This window comes from Pygocentrus nattereri, chromosome 3 (assembly GCF_015220715.1).
Source record: "Pygocentrus nattereri isolate fPygNat1 chromosome 3, fPygNat1.pri, whole genome shotgun sequence".
Classification (NCBI taxonomy): domain Eukaryota; kingdom Metazoa; phylum Chordata; class Actinopteri; order Characiformes; family Serrasalmidae; genus Pygocentrus; species Pygocentrus nattereri.
In genome coordinates this window covers 31,963,278-31,981,154 of record NC_051213.1, presented here as the reverse complement: position 1 = coordinate 31,981,154, position 17,877 = coordinate 31,963,278, and the positions used below count along the sequence as shown (strand labels likewise).

The following is a 17,877-nucleotide window of genomic DNA, read 5'->3' as shown; positions in this document are numbered from 1 at the left end:
CCTGGTTTGAGTAAGAAGGCCCATGGAAAACTTAAAACATGTAAAATATATGGTGCCCAATCTTGGTTCTGGAGATCTACCACCCTGCACAGTTAGCTCCAACCCTAATCTAACACACTTGATTCAGGTAAGGAAGGCCTTCTGGGGTCTTAAGTTAATAGAATCAGGTGTGTTGGATCTCTTGGAACTCTTCAGGGTGGTAGATATCTGGGACCAGGAATCAGCACCCCTGCAGTAAATCATTTATGGTATATTCTAGTGGGTTAAGTTAAACAGACTGTAAATCATGTTGGACATGTTCCACTGGGCTAAAATAAAGTGTTGCTAAATGAAAGGCTGTGAAACACCCAGATTCTGTGGTCTCAAAAAGCAAATCATTACTCTCTCATGGTACATAATGCATCAAAAAAGCAGCTGCGATCACCGCTTTGTTCTTCTGGAGATGTGGAAGTTGCACTGCTTGTATGTGTGTCAGGGCGCCAGCTGTCTCTGTACAATCTCGCTGATTCTGTGAGTAGCACTGATTGCAGCGTGCCCACATGTAGCAGTGTAATACAGAGCAGTGATTACTGTACCCCACCAACTGTAAGCTGCGATCCCAGCTCAGCGTTAATTACATCCCAGCCATGATCAGCCCATCCTCCTCCACTGAGCACCAGCTTCAGCTCCCATTAGTTCAGCCTGGATGTGCCTGCAAGACAGCTGTGGACTAAAACAGTTCAGGATTAGCCATATTTCTGATGTTCCTATCAAAACTATAAGCTCCATTTGGATTCATAACAAAAAGCAAAATCTGATTCAGTCACGCAAACTTACAAAGAGTTTATTAGTCTACAACTGTTACACACACAGGCATTTCTGAGCAGGTGTTTTGTGCTGGTGCTGCTTAAGCAGTTTTAACATTTCTTCACCTGTTACCATCCTGGTCAGACGTCTCCACCTTCTGACATATTTACTGATTTAGAGACAATTTCAGTCAGTAGACCTCATCTTCCTGAACTGTAGCATATATTAGCAGAACAGGCGTCACCGTGGTGTAACTACTGACAGTCAGTGGGGTCAGTCAACGCAACGCACAACATGTTTTGGTGCTACATGGAACCATTTATGAAAAGCAGCAGTTGTGAAATTAGGGGGCCACAGAAAAATCTCAGAGGTTGGTAACTATACTTAGTAAGTTTACATTTTTTCAGTTTATTAAATCTGCTTCAGTTATACTAAAATGGCACTTGTTTAAAAACGGTGGCTGATATTGAATGTGTAAAATGAAGTGTGTTCCAAAAACGTCAAAAAGAAGAACCATTTATCGTTCAGAGAACCATAGGTTCATTCAAATGGTTCTCTGAGTGTTCTCAGCCTACATATAGCCATTACTTTCACAAAAGAGGTGTATAGTAACTTAATAACATAATTCAACAATTTTCATATATGCATGTTCCATAAACAAGCCTAGAGGCTTTTTGTCTCCCTTTTATTCGTGATGATTTTTTAACTTGAAAAAACATGTATATATTAAATGTAATATATATATATATATATATATATATATATATATATATATATATATATATATATATATACATACATATACATATATATATCATTGCTGTCCAATGACAGGGCATGTTCCCTAACCGCCAAACCACAACTGTGCGGGTTACAATACTGTGGAAAATAATAATAATATGAAATATTGAAACTGAGAAATTTTTATTCGCCCATTTTGAATTTGATGCCCGCAACATGCTTGACAAGGGCAAGAAAAAACAAATTAAATTATCTGGCAACAGGTCAGTAACATGATTGTGTATAAATAAAGCAATAATGGCTTTCAAAAGTAAAGATGACTTTCACTTTGTGAAAGCCTGCACGATCAAATAGTGCAACAATTCAGGAGTAACATTTCGTAACATTTCTTTCTAAACAGCAAAGCATCATTTACAGTATATAATGCCATTAATCAGAGAATCCTGAGAAAACTTTGTAAACAAGGGAAAGGGCTATACTAGCTGACGGTGATCTTTGGGCCCACAGGCACAGACACTATTCAATAGTGCAGAGGTCACTAATAGGTCGACTGCTGTCCGAATCCGGACCCAGATGCTGCCCTATGCGGACCTGGACCTATAACCGATAACTAGAGGATTATTTCATTTCAACCGGGTGGTCCTAGCACTTACGGTATGGCTTTAGCGGCCCAGGAAACTCACAGGCCAATCGCATGCATTGTAAAAATCACACATGATGATACTCAGCCAATCAGATCTGTGTATTACAATAAGCAGTGAGACCAGAGTGGGTGGCACACACACAAGGGAAGGATGAGGCGAGACATAGCAGTTGGAGAAGAAAGTGAGCCAGATCATTTTACATGGTGTGCTCTAAAAAGACAAAACTGGCGATAAATATTGTTGAAATTTTACTGAATTGTACTTTATTTGACTACATAAGATGTTAACATAACTACTGCTTCAGTAAACAGTACATGGCACTGAATCATGATGCAAGTTAGACATTAGGATGTTCCGGAACTTTGCTTGAGAAAACTTTATTTGACTGGACCTTATTGAATTTGTATGCTAGTGTTACACCGCACCTCTCTGGAAGGAAATCATAAATCATGAATAGGGTGTTAGGAAGTCAAGATTAGACCAGAAGAACTACAGTATAAATTTAGGCTTGGGAGATCTCCCCTTCTTTACAGTATGTATTTTACATATTATGTTTTACATATTATGTTTTGCATTGTATTTTTTACAATAGTTTTTACAGTCACATCTCAAATCTCATTTAAAACAGTAAAGCACCTTGTCTCTAATGGAATTGGATTTGTTCATTAGACTTTTTTGTTATTGCTATCACAGAAAAACTTTGAACCTGCATTTTTTTGCCGTTTTGTAATAATTTGAAAATACTAGCTGTTGTTTACGCTGTGTTACTTTACTGTAAAGTTACTCATTTGGACCCATGAGGTTTTGATCCAACAGCAACATTATATATGTACACTCTTAAAAGAGATGGTTATTCAAGGGTTCTTAAGGAAAGAAAAGGGCTCTATCTGGAACCATGCAAACTCATGATTAAAGGTTTGTTTGTGTCATGAAAGGGTTCTTCAGACTGATAGAGCATCTGTTGTATGTGGTTCTACATAGAACCTTTTTGAAAAGGGTTCTATACAGCAGCAAAAAAGGTTCTGCATCAATCTAAAAAATGCTTTATTGATGCAAAGAATCCTTTGATCGTGCAAAGAGTTCTTTGAGAGTTCATGGTTCTAAATAGAACAATTTTCTTTACTAAAGAGGTACTTAAAGTTTCCTGAGTAACATAATCACACTGCACATAACACATATACATATAACAAACTTTATTTCATAGTAGTTACTGAATAGCAGGTCCTAAGTTTAATAACAGAATACTAAGACGAGGCTTAATGTTTTTCCTGCTTTAAGTTTGGGATGCCCTGCCGACATTTTGAGAAGGCGAATGAATGACTTCAGGACCCATTCCTAGCAATACCCCATTACTATTCAGCATGCTGCATTCCTGCTCTGACTCACTGTTGCCCAGAAAAACAGGGCAGTTAAGCTAAATCAAATTCTCAGAGAGGCTGTTAATGGCTAGTTTAATGGGCCCCAAGTCAACTGAGCAGGTCAGCAATTATTGTGGCATCTTAGTCCCCAGAGCAATCTACGCAGAAGCTCTGGGAGATTTGGCTTTCGATTTCATTTTAAAGCTCAGTTCCCAACAAAACCTCCCAATCGCCACATCAAGAGCCATTTACAGGGGTCACACACAACATTAACCCCAAGAGGCAACAAACAGGGAGCCCACTGATTTCATAAAGTCTGTTTTTGTTGCGTCACAAGTGCGCTAACTGATTCCATTGTGGCATCGGATTGTCATGAGTAAAACAAATTCTTTGTCTATTTTATTACTCTCATCTTTTTCTGCAATTCGGCACATTGTTACTTTACAATATATTTATAAAGGCTGTAACTGATATACCACCTTTTAAACAAAAGTTAAAGTTATTACATTATGAAGAATGAGCTGCCCCTTTACCGATTTCTTTAACTCATCATCAGTGTTACATGAGTCATAAGCAATTCAATCCATGTCATGTGTGATGATGTGGTCATGTGAAAGCATGTAAATACCAGCCTGATTCAGCATAAAAATCACGAGTCTGCATGTTGTCACTTTTGCCACAAAACTTTGTATCTCCAAAATGCTATATTAAGCAGAGAAGTAAAAACTTTCTTAACTTTGAATGGAAGTTAAGCTGCACTATACAGCTTTTTTGGCTAAAATTAAGAAATACTATAACTTAATCAGTAGAATCTATGCTGTGTGTCCACTACTGTATAGTCTGAAATCATATAAAAGTCAGAGATGTTGGGTCAGATTTTATGGAAGTTTTTTGGACCATAGTTGTCTGCCTTTACACATTAACATCACACAGACAGACTCAAACAGAAGGTCCAGCTCAATGTTTAGGTCTCAAATGCAAAATCAATTTAATACTGACCAGTGGTATTTTGGTTTTAAATGGGGTCAAAATGGGGTCATAGATTCTGTTCAGGGACCCAATAAATCCTTCAAGTTCAAAGCAGTCTATAATTGTCTTATAATATCTCTAAATACAATTGCTATAAAGAGAACATGTTATGAAGCATCAGCCACACTACTGATATACAGTATACGGCCAAAAGTATGATGACACCCCTCCTAATTATTGTTTTTGCCACACCCAGTACTAACAGGTGCATAAAATTAAGCACAGTCATGCAATCTCAATAGACAAGCATTGACAGTAAGATCGCACTGTGAACATATCGACTCAAGTTCTTCATGAAGCGACTGCACATGGCTAAGATCACTGTGCTTAGTGCCAAGCATAAAGCACGTGGCCATAATGACCTCTGGAGCAGTGGTAACATGTTCTTTGGAGTCGTGCTTCATTTGCTGCCAGTCCGATGGATGAATCTGGGTTTTGCTGATTCTAGGAGAATGCTACCTACTGGAATACTGTAAAGTGGTGAAAAAGGAATAATGGTCTGGGGCTGTTTTTCAGGGATTGGGCTTAGCCCTTTAGGTCCAACAAAGGTCATTTTAACACCACATAGACATCACATAGACATGATTTAGACAATGATATGCTTCCAACTTTGTGGCAACAGTTTGGAGAAGGCCCTTTCCTGTTCCAGCACAACTGTGCAAGGTCCAGAAAGACAGGGTTTCATGAGTTTGATGAGGAGGAACTTCAGTGGCCTGCACAGAGCCACACACCATCTGTCCTACTCAAGTGGCTTTCTCTCTCACTATTTCTGCACTTTCTTTTCCCTGAGCCCAACCCCACTAAACAATTTTGGAATGAAGTGTAACATCAAATGTGTCTTTTTCTCCAACATTAGTGCCTGGCCTCACAAATGCTTTTTGACTGAATGGGCACAAATTCCCATAGACACTCTCCAATCTCCAACATCTTGTGGAAAGCCTTCTTAAAAGAGTGGAGGCTGTTACAGCCATAAAAGAGGGGGGTCTCTGTATAAGTCTCCACATCCACAAATATTATATAGTGTAGCTTTATTAGAATTATAAAAAAAAAAAATGTGGTTTTGTTTCTGAAAGCAACAACTTTATACACCTATGGAAAAATACACAAGCCATTGCAAAATTATTGTCAACTGTTGACAGTTTTTCATTATTGCATTATGAACACAGACTACTAACATTGAAACGCTGAACATCCACAAAGCATAGACGTTGAGTGGCAGTTGAGGATTCATAGTGCATTATCTGGTGTCTCTTGTGCCTAATAAATGGGTGGGTAAAAGGTCTGCATACAAAAAACCACACAGATTTCAGAGTCAATGCACTGCTGTCTACAGAAGTGAAGACAGAAGGCAGTCCGACCATCGTCTCCTGTGGGACTGCATGTACAGACGGCTCATTGATCGGGCACGTCCCTTCCAAAGCCCCTGAATGGAACGAGACAAACTCAAGTCTGTTTGAGTAAGAAGTGCAATATTGGCCATAGAGTGTGAGCTAATGCTTCTGCAACTTCAGAGGGTGCCACATATCCTGTTAATATCAAAGCCTTTGAGTAAAGGAGTAATGATCACTAATGCACTTTTTGACTAAATTCTCTCTCTCTTCCATAGGTTGATAAAAGATGTTTAGCACACAGTGAACACAATGTTTAATCTTTGCTGTTATTTTTGGGAAACAGCAAAAAAATTGCAACACAACTTTTGAAGTTAACCACAATGATGTATTCTCATATGGAGTCTATGCTATGGCAATTTCTACAAAAGAAAAAGGTTATATTGGTTGTTATTGTAAGAAACAGCAGCTACTGACTAACAGACTATGATTGCTCACCTGCATTAGCCATGTGCTTTAACAGAGTCATGATTAAGGTCAGATTTAGAGGCAGCAAACCAAATCAGCAAACCAAATGCATCAACCTTTCAGAAAAGTAGTAAAAGCTGGTTTAATAGTTACAAATTATCATGCGTAAGTAATTAGTACTAAAAGATTATTCAAAGTGAAACAATAACTATATACATACACACACACGGCCTTTGCCCTTCATTTCAGAAGAAGCTACTGTCACAAACCTTTTCTCGTTTTCAGCCAAAAGCTGCTGTCCATTTCTAGGTCATTATTCAAATTTAAGCAAATCTGCAAACTTGGGAACACAGGAATTCCACAAGATTGCTCTCAGATCAGAGTGGTCTAATGTGAAATCTGTTCTAGAGAAAGTCAGAACTGTTCACTGTGGTGTCGACAGGAACCAAACGTCTGAAGAGTTTACTGCTTCTAAAGGGTGCATCACAGAAAGCATTTTAAATTCATTCATGGGGTAGAGGGAAATGCAGGGTATTGTAAGGTAAAATAGCCTGGAAGAAAAATATTTTTTACAGTTTTTTCATTATCATTATTACATAAATAAACTCTGAACATGTGTAGGTTTCCTGACCAATTGGAGAGTAAATAAAATGCCATTACTTGATTTGTAGACATCTTATCACCATCACTGTAAAGATATTTGAGTTGGTAATTTTCTCAATAAAGAATCATTTCACATCAAACCATGCTGAATGACTTTATTTACATCTAAACCATTAAATTATGCAATTAAAAAATGGTGGAATTCCCCTTTAAGGTCTTTTGTCACAAAAAAAAGATGTTTTTTTGTCCTATTTCTTCTATTGAAGCTCATGTTGAGGTAACTCATTAGAGGCTTTTGTACAAACGTGTGGAGTCCATGCCAGCACAAGCGCACAGTGTCAGTAAAGCAAAAGGGGAACATACAGTCAAACAGTAAAAAAAAAAAAAAGTAAAATTTGACTGGCTGTACATTTCAATCATCAAAAGATTCAGGAAATCCAGAGAAATATTATGTGCACATTACCCAAGGCAGAAAACCACAACTTAATGCCCATGACCTTTTATCTCTCAAATGAGACTGCATTTAAAACTGGCACGATTCTGTGATGGATTTCACCCCATGGGCTCGGCAATACTTTGACAAACTGCTGTCAGTGAATGCCAACTGAAATTGTTATGCTGGTAATATACTTTGTAATGAAATACTTTTGTATTGTATAATGAAGTAGTGAAAAATAGAAGCATTTTCACTAGTGAATCCCACTGTATGTTCAATTAAAACAATTTTTTTTCAAACATATTTTGTTTTCTCGACAGACTTAAAGGGGAATTGATGTACTCCCAAACCTATTTTTCATAGGGCAGAGTAACTTAATACAATTTGGAGAGAATGACTTCCTTGTCTGGGTTGAAACTTGGCCTCAACAACAACAATCCAGACCCTTTTAAGGAATGAGTTCAGTCTTTATCTTACTCTGCTGCCATCTAGTGCTCACAAACCCCTATCAAAACCTTGTATGTGCATGTCCATTCGTGTTCAGCACTGCTTCCTGGGAATTGCTGAATTAGTGCACTTACACTCTGTGTGAAATCCAACAGCATAAGCCACAGTAAGCTACACTGCATGTCCAAAATAATATATACAGCTGTATAGAAAAGCATTGCCAATAGAAAGGGACGCTGTATAGCAACAGCAGGTGAGCCTAAAGTCACCATGCCCAATGCCAAGCTTCAGTTATAGGGGAATGAAGCCCCCAGCATTGGGCTGTGAAGTAGTGGAACTGTTGTCTGTGGAGCTCCATCCAATACCTTTGGGATGAGCTGGAGTGGAGTTTATGATCCAGACTTGTCATTCAACCTGATTATTAAATTATGATCAATAGCATCTTTATTAGAGAAATAAAAATGCATTTTCCATTACACGTCAGCTGTTACACTTTTTAAAAACTTTTTATAACCACAAATGTTACAAATGAGAGACTGAATGAAGCTCTTCATATGCAGTTTTACATTTTTTTACTTAAGTACAATAATTCAAATAGATGTTTTAATGTTTATCACTTTTAATAGAGTAATTACAATGTTGTCAGAATGTTATTACATCGTTTCTTCTTCCTCCACCGCTAATATCCATTATATGAGCTCAGATGGGTTTTAAAGCACTCACCTGAGAAATCAGTGATGGCTACACATGTAACAGTGTTAACTGTACACAGCAGCTCATGAACATGTAAAAACAGAGATGCCATATTGCAGATAAACATACAGTGCAGTAAGTAGAGACCCTCTGATATTAGTAATAGCCCTTTTAGTGCAAAGTAATAGTGCAAAACAGCCCTTTTTTCAAAGGCTCAGATATAAAGTTGGTCAAGGATAACATTAATTCCTGAGATTAGTACATTTTTGTGAATAAATGGGCATCATGCTAGTTTCCCTGGTGACGCCAGTACTTCTGTGACTTGAGTTGTCCTCCTATTTTCGGATCTCTCACGCCAACGCTTGGAAGCATGTGGGCTGCAGCCATAACCATGAGGAGAAGCGTTAAGAGTGTGACACACAGCAGGGGTGACAAAGTGATGCATCACTCTTTGAGCTGCACTTGGATTGCAGCTGAAACACGGTCAGTTTGGCCTTTTTCGGGTAGCAGCGCAGCTATTTTAAATACAAGCCCTGTCACTTTCACTAAGGCAGCCAAAGGCAAATGATATACCTCAGCAGTGGAAGATCAACAACACCTCCAACATCCTTTTAGTCTATAGCTAAATGTAGCTAACTTGGCCTGACTGAACCAAAGTGTCTTAAATATAGCGAGCAGGCCTGGTAAGTAGAGGGGATTTAGGGGACAAATAGAACTGTTCATCACTAAACACAAGGCAGTTTAACCACTGTTAGGTTTCTGGATACTAATGTGTGACGGTGGTACCCATCAAATTCCATTCCATAGTGAAACTGCATCAGATCCATCCGTCTTTGTGGAGCACAAGCCTTCTGACGCAGAGACTAACGTTCTTTAGTCAAACCCACGAGCCGAGCACTCTCCTCCCACAGTCTCCGAGCCACTTCATCATCTTTACCCTCTGGAGACGGCTGCCTCTCAACACAGTCACTGTACAAACCAAAATTTGATTCACATTACATTGTTATTTAAATGTATTAACATAGGTTAGATGTAAATGTACATAGTTAATTACATTTACATATTGAATTACACTAGGACTGTCACAGTCATCACATTTTAGCTGACAATTAATTGCCACATAAATAACTGTAATGAATAATTGATCATTTTTTAATTCAGGTATTAAAGTACGAGCCAAAAGTGCCCAAATTAGCTGATTAGCTTTCAGATATTGCTTTCTAGCTTTCAATTCTTAATAGCTCCCAGCTGATGACAGACACAGCCCCAGCTCAAATAAACAAATACTACTCAGTGCTGCCCTCTAAACGTGTTACAGCACCAGTCAGAAGTAAGGCTATCTTGTCCCATATCAAGATCAATACTGATACAATGTCTTTAATCAGTTCCTGAATAATACTTTCTTTTAATTTACAAGCCAAAAGTGAGCATGGCTTTATCAACAAATTAAAAAGGTGCTGGATGTGTGTATATTTATGGACCACAGCAGACTGCAGACTAATCAAGAAGCGTAATAATAACATGTATGCAAAATTAAATTCAGACAGCCAATCAGTAGTCTAGATAGCCCTTGCCTTATGTTAACATTTCATGGTGAGTAGCCCAACAAAAATAGTCCAAAATCACTTGGAAAAACATCTTGTTATATGAACTTCCATTACAGGTTAAGGATATTTTTAACAATTCCTCTATTTTGGAGATACATAGAATACAAGACACAATAAGATGCATCTCATATACAACTACTGTTACTGTTAAATAACTGAGATCACTTCAAACCATTGCAATAAGGCAATTCTAATTGTGACAGCCCTTGCATTTACATTTAATTTACATTCTGTACCAACAGGTTTAAATCTGTTTGAGCCTGTTTAAATCAATTTGGTTTACATTGATTTGGCAATAATGTAATTCTCTTTGTAATTGTTTTTCTTTGTGTAAAACAAGACTACATACAATATCCTAACACAAATCATTTTTATTTCACCCCTTGTATCAGTGAGTTACGAAATGAGAAATAAGTAACATGAAATTACAACAAACTTTTGTTATGTGATAGTTGCAACTTGATTAATAATAGACGGTTAACAACTGCAACTTGGCTAATAATACTAGACTAACTGCTAGCAATGGATGTGACTAATGCTACTAAACCTACCTGAAGTAGCAGCCAGACTTGCTCTCTAGGCCCTCAGTCACAGCACAGTAGATGGTTGTCTGTGCGCCCTGCCAGGGTGTTTTCATCAGCAGGATGCAAGGGAGAGAGAGTACAGTCTTCAGCAGCGGGTGCCAAGACTCCACATGGCGGCCCAGCTCTGTGCGGATCACTCCAGGGTGCAGGCTATAAGACGTCACCCCAGTACCTTTGGAATCCACCATGGAGCAAACAAAGAAATATGCTGTTACTTTATGTGACTTGCAAAATGAATCCTCATAATTAACCCATTGTTTGTTCAGATCAACGGCTGCATTTTACCTCTCATCCGACGAGCAAGTTCCCTGGAGAACAGCACATTGGCCAGCTTGCTCTGTTTGTAGCTGACCAGAGAGTTGTATGGCCGCTTGTCAAAAAACATATCATCAAAGTCAACCTTTCCTGCATAAAAACAGATTCAAAGATTGCAAGATGCTTAGAACGCGTCACTTACAGAGAATAAGATACAAACCCAATTCCAAAAGATTTTGAACAGTATGTAAATGCTAATAAAAGCAGAAAGCAGTGATAATAATAAGCTGTAATAAATTCTGTTTGACCTGTATTAAATGGAAAATTGTACAAACACACAATAATTTATGTTATACTTTATGAATTCATTGTTTTTCATTGTGATACCTGCACTATGTTCCATAAAATAAGTTGGGACAGGAGCATGTTTACCACTGTGTTACATCACCTTTCCTTTCACCAACAACTAATAATCTGAGAAGTAGAAAAGACTGAAGAGACTGATGATAAAGTTTTGAAAGCATACATTTTTACTATTCTTCTGTTACACTTGTCTTCAGCTGTGCAATTGTACAGGACCTTTGCTGTCGCTTTGCTGTTGTATTTTGAGCTTAATAATGCAACTCATGTTTTCAATGGGAGCCATGCTGTTGTGACACATGCAGAATGTGGCCTGCTGTTATTCTGAAATAAGCGTGGATGTCCCTGAAAAAGACATTGTCTAGAAGTCAGTACATGTTGCTCCTTTCACAGAGCTAATATCACCAATATTCCCCAAACCATAATAGGCCCTGGCTTTTGAACTTTATGCCAGTAACAATTCAGATCTTTTTCTTCCAGAACAACCTAGTCTTTGGCCCCAAGAGCAAAACATCCATTTTTTTCCATCAACAATCTGAAATATTTCCACTGAACATCAGTACATCTCAGATGAGCTTGAACCCAGAAAAATTGGCAGTGTTTCTAGACATTGTTGAAAAATGGCTTCCGCTGTGCATAATACAGTCTTAATTTGCAGTTGTAGATGCAGCAACAGAGAGCATTCACTGACAGCAGTTTGTCAAAGTATTGCCAAGCCCATGGGGTGAAATCCATCACAGAATCGTGCCAGTTTTAAATGCAGTCTCATTTGAGAGATAAAAGGTCATGGGCATTAAGTTGTGGTTTTCTGCCTTGGGTAATGTGCACATAATATTTCTCTGGATTTCCTGAATCTTTTGATGATATTATGCACAGTAGACGGCGAAATACCTAAAATCCTTGCAATCACTTTGCTGAGGAACATCACTTTTAAACTGTTGTATTTTTTGCTGAGCCATTTTTGTTAAACTTGTAAAACCAATCTTTGCTATAAAGGACTCGGGCTCTCCTGGATGCTCCTCTTATACCGAAGCATGGTGTTTTTTTACATTTGTTAAATTGCTCCTGTGTCAATTGTTTTGGAACATGCTTCAGTTATCAATTTCAGAAAAGGTGTATATTTACAAAAAACAACAAACTGCTTTTTTCTGTTTTTATTTTCATTTTACTAACTGTTGAAACTTTTTTTTTGGAATTGGGTTAGTAAAATTATTCATATTCATCAAAGCATCTCTATTATTCACAGTTATCTGAAATTGTAGAATTGCATTTAATACTTAGATAGTCTGACCTAGAAACAGATCTGTCAAGAATCTTGGATTTGCTGATTTGCAATCAAAAGAAGATTACCGCCAACATGTGCAATGCTGGACACAGTAACCACACGACTGGGGGTGGAGCTCTTAAGCAAATCCAACAGGAGATTGGTGAGCAGAAAGTGACCCAAATGATTGACTGCCAGCTGTGTCTCGTAGCCATCCTCTGTGATCCACTTAGGACACATCATCACGCCTATTGCAGTAAACACAGTACAATGTTTCTTTAAAGCTTTATAATAATTATTATAATGGCTGTTTTATTACAACTCCTTAATAAGACATCTTCTGGATTAGCACTGCTTATTTTGATCTTTGTTGCTGATTACATGCGCTGCTCCTTGGTATTACATTTTACTTACATTGATTATTCAGCTTCATTTTACTTTAGACAAAATGGAAAACAAAGTAAAACTGAATATTTGTAACAAAAATCTGTCGAAATCAATATTTCCAGTGCCAAAACATCTACACACCTGAAGTAGCTGAAAAAGGAGAATCAGGTACAACTTAGTTAGCCCCCTTTTAGTCAGCTAAGTTGTTTATTAAAAATGAGAAATTCGATTATCAGAAATTATTGTGTGGAACAGACTCCATCAATTCCCATCATTTGGACATTGTAGTCGAAAAATTTCTGGAATAGAACAGCCCTAATTTAAGATACATTTTATGCTAATACTCACCAAATTCATTATTTTAGTGTTTTAAACACTACATTAAACGCTCCACATTCCCCTTCACCTCCCACAAGTGCATTAATCCCATTTTTTCCATTTTCTAACAAGACAATATTCCACAACATTATAAATAAATTTAACACACAATGTCACTGATGCAAAGCATTTTTGTTTCAGACCTGTAGGAAACACAGCTTGGTGTATGAAATATCACTTGCTCTATTAATAATATTCTGGGTTAATATTTTAGACCTAGAACTAGACCTGTTATAGCTGTGTTGGTTACTGGAACAGAACCAAAATGTGGACTGATTACTGATCCTCAAAGGCCAGACAAGGAACCTCTGATGTGTTTTCCACAGGTTTATTAGTATCCACACAGAAAGTTCTTAGTAGATGATAGCCTTTACCTGCATTGTTGACAAGGATGTCAAGTCGTTCCTCTGTGGCTAAGAAGTCTTTGGCAAACTCACGAACAGAATAAAGAGAAGCCAGGTTCAGGTGTCGAATGACCACATTCCCATTTCCTGTGGTTCGCTGGATCTCCTCCGCAGCGTTCTCAGCCCGCGTCAGGTCCCGGCAGGCCATCACCACCCGAGCCCCTTAAATTCACACACCACTCATAGCACAGAGCAGCACGACAGCTTGGCATGAGTAGCAGCTCTGAATGATGTGTCATACCTCTGCGAGCCAGATCCCGTGCTGTTTCCTTTCCGATGCCAGTGTTGGCTCCGGTAATCAACGCTGTCTTTCCATCGAGGCGAGCTTTACTTTTGCATGTGCCGCCAGCTATCCATTTCCGCACCAAAATAAGGCCTGTGTGAGAGATAGAAATCCTGTTCACAGCACAACACTGTTAACCCACACAGCTACACCACAGTCCCACTGCGAATGCTGAGAATCAAGTATTTCCAGCATCCATTTCTGTTCACTCTAACAGCATAAATCTGAATGTCAAATGTCAATTCAATATCTGAATTTCACGTCTCAATCCTAATACAGATCTATATTTATGTTTCTATGCAATTTCTACTATAATTAACAATAATTGGTAGGATATAATTAATTATATAATTAAATAGATTTTAGTAGAATGTACATTTGGTCACTTTTTGCTGTATTTACTTCATTTACGTTCTTCCTTTTTAGCTGGATGTATAATATGCCATTATAATGATATAATATGACTCATTATAACGCCTATTGTTATTTTAATAGTTATTGTTATGTTAAAGTTAGTATCTAATGCTAATATTATCCCAGTACTACAGCTGCTGTTGCTGTGAGAAAAGCTTTTTTTGTGTAGTTCTTATGGATTATATACTAGGTCACATCCTGGATCTGGTAATGAGTAAAGGTTTAAACACAAATGTGTCCCCGAAGTTTTCATATCAGACCTTTTCTGTTCTAAGTCCATACCAAAGTAAGAACAAAGTCCCTGAAAGTTTTTTTTTGTTTTTTTTTATTACACTGACCGAGAAATTATTCAGAGCTTTACAAATGTTTCTCCTGCAATGATATGGTCTGCAATCTAAATGCTAGATTTCAGGAAGCTCCTGACGTTCTTGAACCAGTAAAATGGAAGAAAAACTCACATACTCACAAAACTCTGTAGATCAATGAAGAAATACACCAGCTTAAGAGAAACTGTTGTAAATCAAAGCACTTATGTTAGAAACTAAACTTCAGGTGCATTATGATATTCTCAAAGACCACCTACATTAATGGTACGAAAACATCCAATCATGCCTCTCTAGTGATTTGAATAAAGACAAAGATAATACCAAAGTCCTTTTTCACTGTGGACCAAATAATGAACCCTGTTTTCTGTTAGTATTTTGATAGCGTGTCTTACGGTGATTTATCTTCAAAAATGTGTGGAGAGTTTGAAATGAATTTTCAAAATAAACTTGTTAATTAATTAATCAATTAAATAAAGTTTAATTGTTTTAAACATTTAAATGTTTATCTAATATCAAGCAAGTCATATAAGAAATTTCACTCAGGTTTTTATTCTAACTGTAGTACTGAGACAGGATTGGTGGTGTTCATCATGTTGTCAATGACCTCAAGCTTAGCACCGATGCCCAAAATCCCTCTATTTTGGTCTTATTGGATCTTAGTGCGACCATTGATCACAAGGTTCTAATCCAATGTCTAGAATACTAGGTAGGTTTCTCAGGAACATAATTTAGTTTTAGAATGGTTTAAATCACATTTAGTTCTTAGTTTCACTGAGAAATCATTCATCAAAAAATTTACATTTCCTGTGGAGTTTCACAAGATTCAGTTGTAGGGCCTTTGCTGTTTTCTTTGTACATGTTACCTCTGTGTGATGTTATTAGAAATTATGATATCAATTTTCATAGCTTGGTACTAAAACTCAGAGAAAGCTACTTTGTGAGAAGCTTGTTTAGCTTTGTTTACCAAACCTTAAGTATGAAACCTGGGTGTAATCTTAGATTCTGAGCTCTGTTTTGTCCCATATGTAAACAGTCACTAAAGTACATTTAGAATTTTTTAAGAGCTGTAGCTGAAAGATATACAGAGAAACTTATTCATGCATTTGTAACAAGTAGAGTTGATTACTGCAGTGCTCTTTTTACCGGGCTTTCTAAGAAAACAATCCATCCTCGACAACACGTCAACACATACAAAAGGCAACAGCACAAATTCTAACAAAAAACAAACAAAAAAGTAACTCATATCAATCCCATTTTCAAAAAAAACTACAATGGCTACCTGTTTCATATAGGACAGATATTAAAGTTCTGCTCTAAGGCTCTAAACTACTGAACTGCAAGCTCACTTTTAAGAACTTATCTTTTTAAGAAACTTAAAAATTCTGCATTAAAATTCTTTTGGTACTGTTTCCAAATTCATCTGTCTGCCTTATGATTTTAACTAACTATCTATTGTTTCCTCCGTCACTGTTAAGCTTTATCACCTGTCTGTATATTATTATTATTATTATTATTATTATTATTATTCTATGACAAAAAAAGTTCATTAAAATACTTTTTTTTGACTGACCAAAAATGTTTTTGTACCAGGAAAAAAAGGCAAACTTACCACATTTTTAACACAGTCACTATCAAGTGACCCAAAGTAAAGAAGGTGTGAAATCCAGATCATCCAGTTATGTTTTTATGTGCATAGTTATTTTTAAAAATACAGATAGCAAATACGATATTTTAATTTTATCGTGCTGAATGCTGTTCTGCTTCATTGGTTTAAAAACTAAACACGTTTGCCACAACTTTTTCTCACAAATCATTTATTTTTAAGCACTTTAAGGCATATCTTGTCTTTAGGCCAGGCAGCTTGTCTGGGTAAAGCAACATAGAAATGAACCGAATTCGTTGTGTTTTGTATTGATTTTCCTGCCTGGTGTGACTGTGGCTACTGCCTCTAACTGAGCCCGCTGATGGAGCTGATGGAGTAAACAGCTCTTCTCTGAAATGTCATTCTGTCACATAACGCGGCGCAGTTTGTAGCAAAGTGCTGTTATATAATACTGAAACTCCGTGCTGTTACTGAATGTATGACAGAAAATCAGGAGGACTGGCAAATTCATCAATATTCCCCGCCAGTCACCTTCTCGTTTTCATTTGTTGGTCAACAAGCAAGGCGAAGCTGATTTAAGGTGGAACGGAAAATTCGAAGAAGAAGCCGAGAAGCCAGAGCAGCTGCTTGGTGCCAGCTGGGCTACAACGAGGGCCCGAGACAAAAAGAGCGACTTACAGCCTGCTGTCAGCGAGAGGACTGCGCCATACTTCACATAGGGAGACGACACAACCTGATCCCACATCTCAGAGGAGCTGCCCGTCTGTCTGAGGAGAGTCCAGGAAGAAAAGCCGCCGGGGTTCCCTCCTGAAGACACTTCAGTGTGTGTCGCCTTCGAGTCAGACTCTCTCCCTCCCTCCCTCTCCCTCTCCCTCTCCCTCTCCCTCTCCCTCTCTCTCTCTCTCTCTCTGTTTGCGGGCGAATGGGGACATGCAGCAGCTTAGGGCCCTATAAGCTTCGCCTACTGGCTGATTATGTGCCCAGAATTACATGTCAGGCGAGTCGAATTGGAAGCAGATAAAAACACTGAGTAAAACAGTCCGTGTCGCCTCTGAGTAGATATCCATCTACTGTGCCGCTTAATGAGAGAGCAGGAGCAGGCCCACGGTCCACAGAGCACCACACTGACCGTGCAAAAGGAGATTTGACTGATCTCAACTCGGCTATAAATCCAATCATCGTGCTATAAAACACTAACGGATTATGTAAAGGCTACCGGGGGCTTTCTGAAACGCTTAGCGTGAAACAAAAGCTTAGCGTGGCTTAATGAACCAAAACAGCGACATACAATCTCCAGATCTCTCATATATTACAGGCTATCTGTCCCAGCGTTTGTGGACCCCCCTCATTGTTAGCAGGGTTGGGGTAGCTGCTGAAAAATGTGTAGTTAGCTACTTTGTAGCCACTTTCCCAAAAGTTGTAGCAGCTACAGTGCAGCTACTTTTCCAGAAAGAGTAGCGGCTACTTTTTAGTTACTTT

General features: G+C 38.0%; 1 protein-coding gene across 2 annotated transcripts; it reads right to left on the bottom strand.

Annotated features, from left to right (window-relative positions):
• Positions 1 to 8,395: 8,395 nt before the first annotated feature.
• On the bottom strand, positions 8,396 to 17,258 carry LOC108432772 (retinol dehydrogenase 13). Of its 2 annotated transcripts, XM_017706872.2 has the most exons (7): positions 17,077 to 17,258; positions 14,014 to 14,148; positions 13,743 to 13,934; positions 12,690 to 12,851; positions 11,010 to 11,129; positions 10,692 to 10,896; positions 8,396 to 9,502 (listed from the first exon to the last, which is right to left on the bottom strand). In XM_017706872.2, exons 1-7 carry the CDS (start codon positions 17,141 to 17,143, stop codon positions 9,397 to 9,399), a joined length of 987 nt encoding a protein of 328 aa, XP_017562361.1. In that variant the 5' UTR covers positions 17,144 to 17,258; the 3' UTR covers positions 8,396 to 9,396. The 2 variants fall into 2 exon arrangements, with proteins under 2 accessions (XP_017562361.1, XP_017562360.1); XM_017706871.2 differs by lacking the exon at positions 12,690 to 12,851 and having other exon boundaries at positions 17,077 to 17,245.
• Between the last annotated feature and the right edge of the window lie 619 nt (positions 17,259 to 17,877).

What these genes read in the sequence shown, in the direction of transcription:
- LOC108432772 (XM_017706872.2), bottom strand. Translation starts at nt 17,143, where the DNA reads ATGTGGGATCAGGTTGTGTCGTCTCCCTATGTGAAGTATGGCGCAGTC. An exon ending in CCTCTCGCTGACAGCAGGCT is followed by an intron (nt 14,149 to 17,076) that starts GTAAGTCGCTCT and finishes TCTCTCACACAG; the next exon opens with GCCTTATTTTGGTGCGGAAA. An exon ending in AAGTCTGGCTGCTACTTCAG is followed by an intron (nt 9,503 to 10,691) that starts GTAGGTTTAGTA and finishes TGGTTTGTACAG; the next exon opens with TGACTGTGTTGAGAGGCAGC.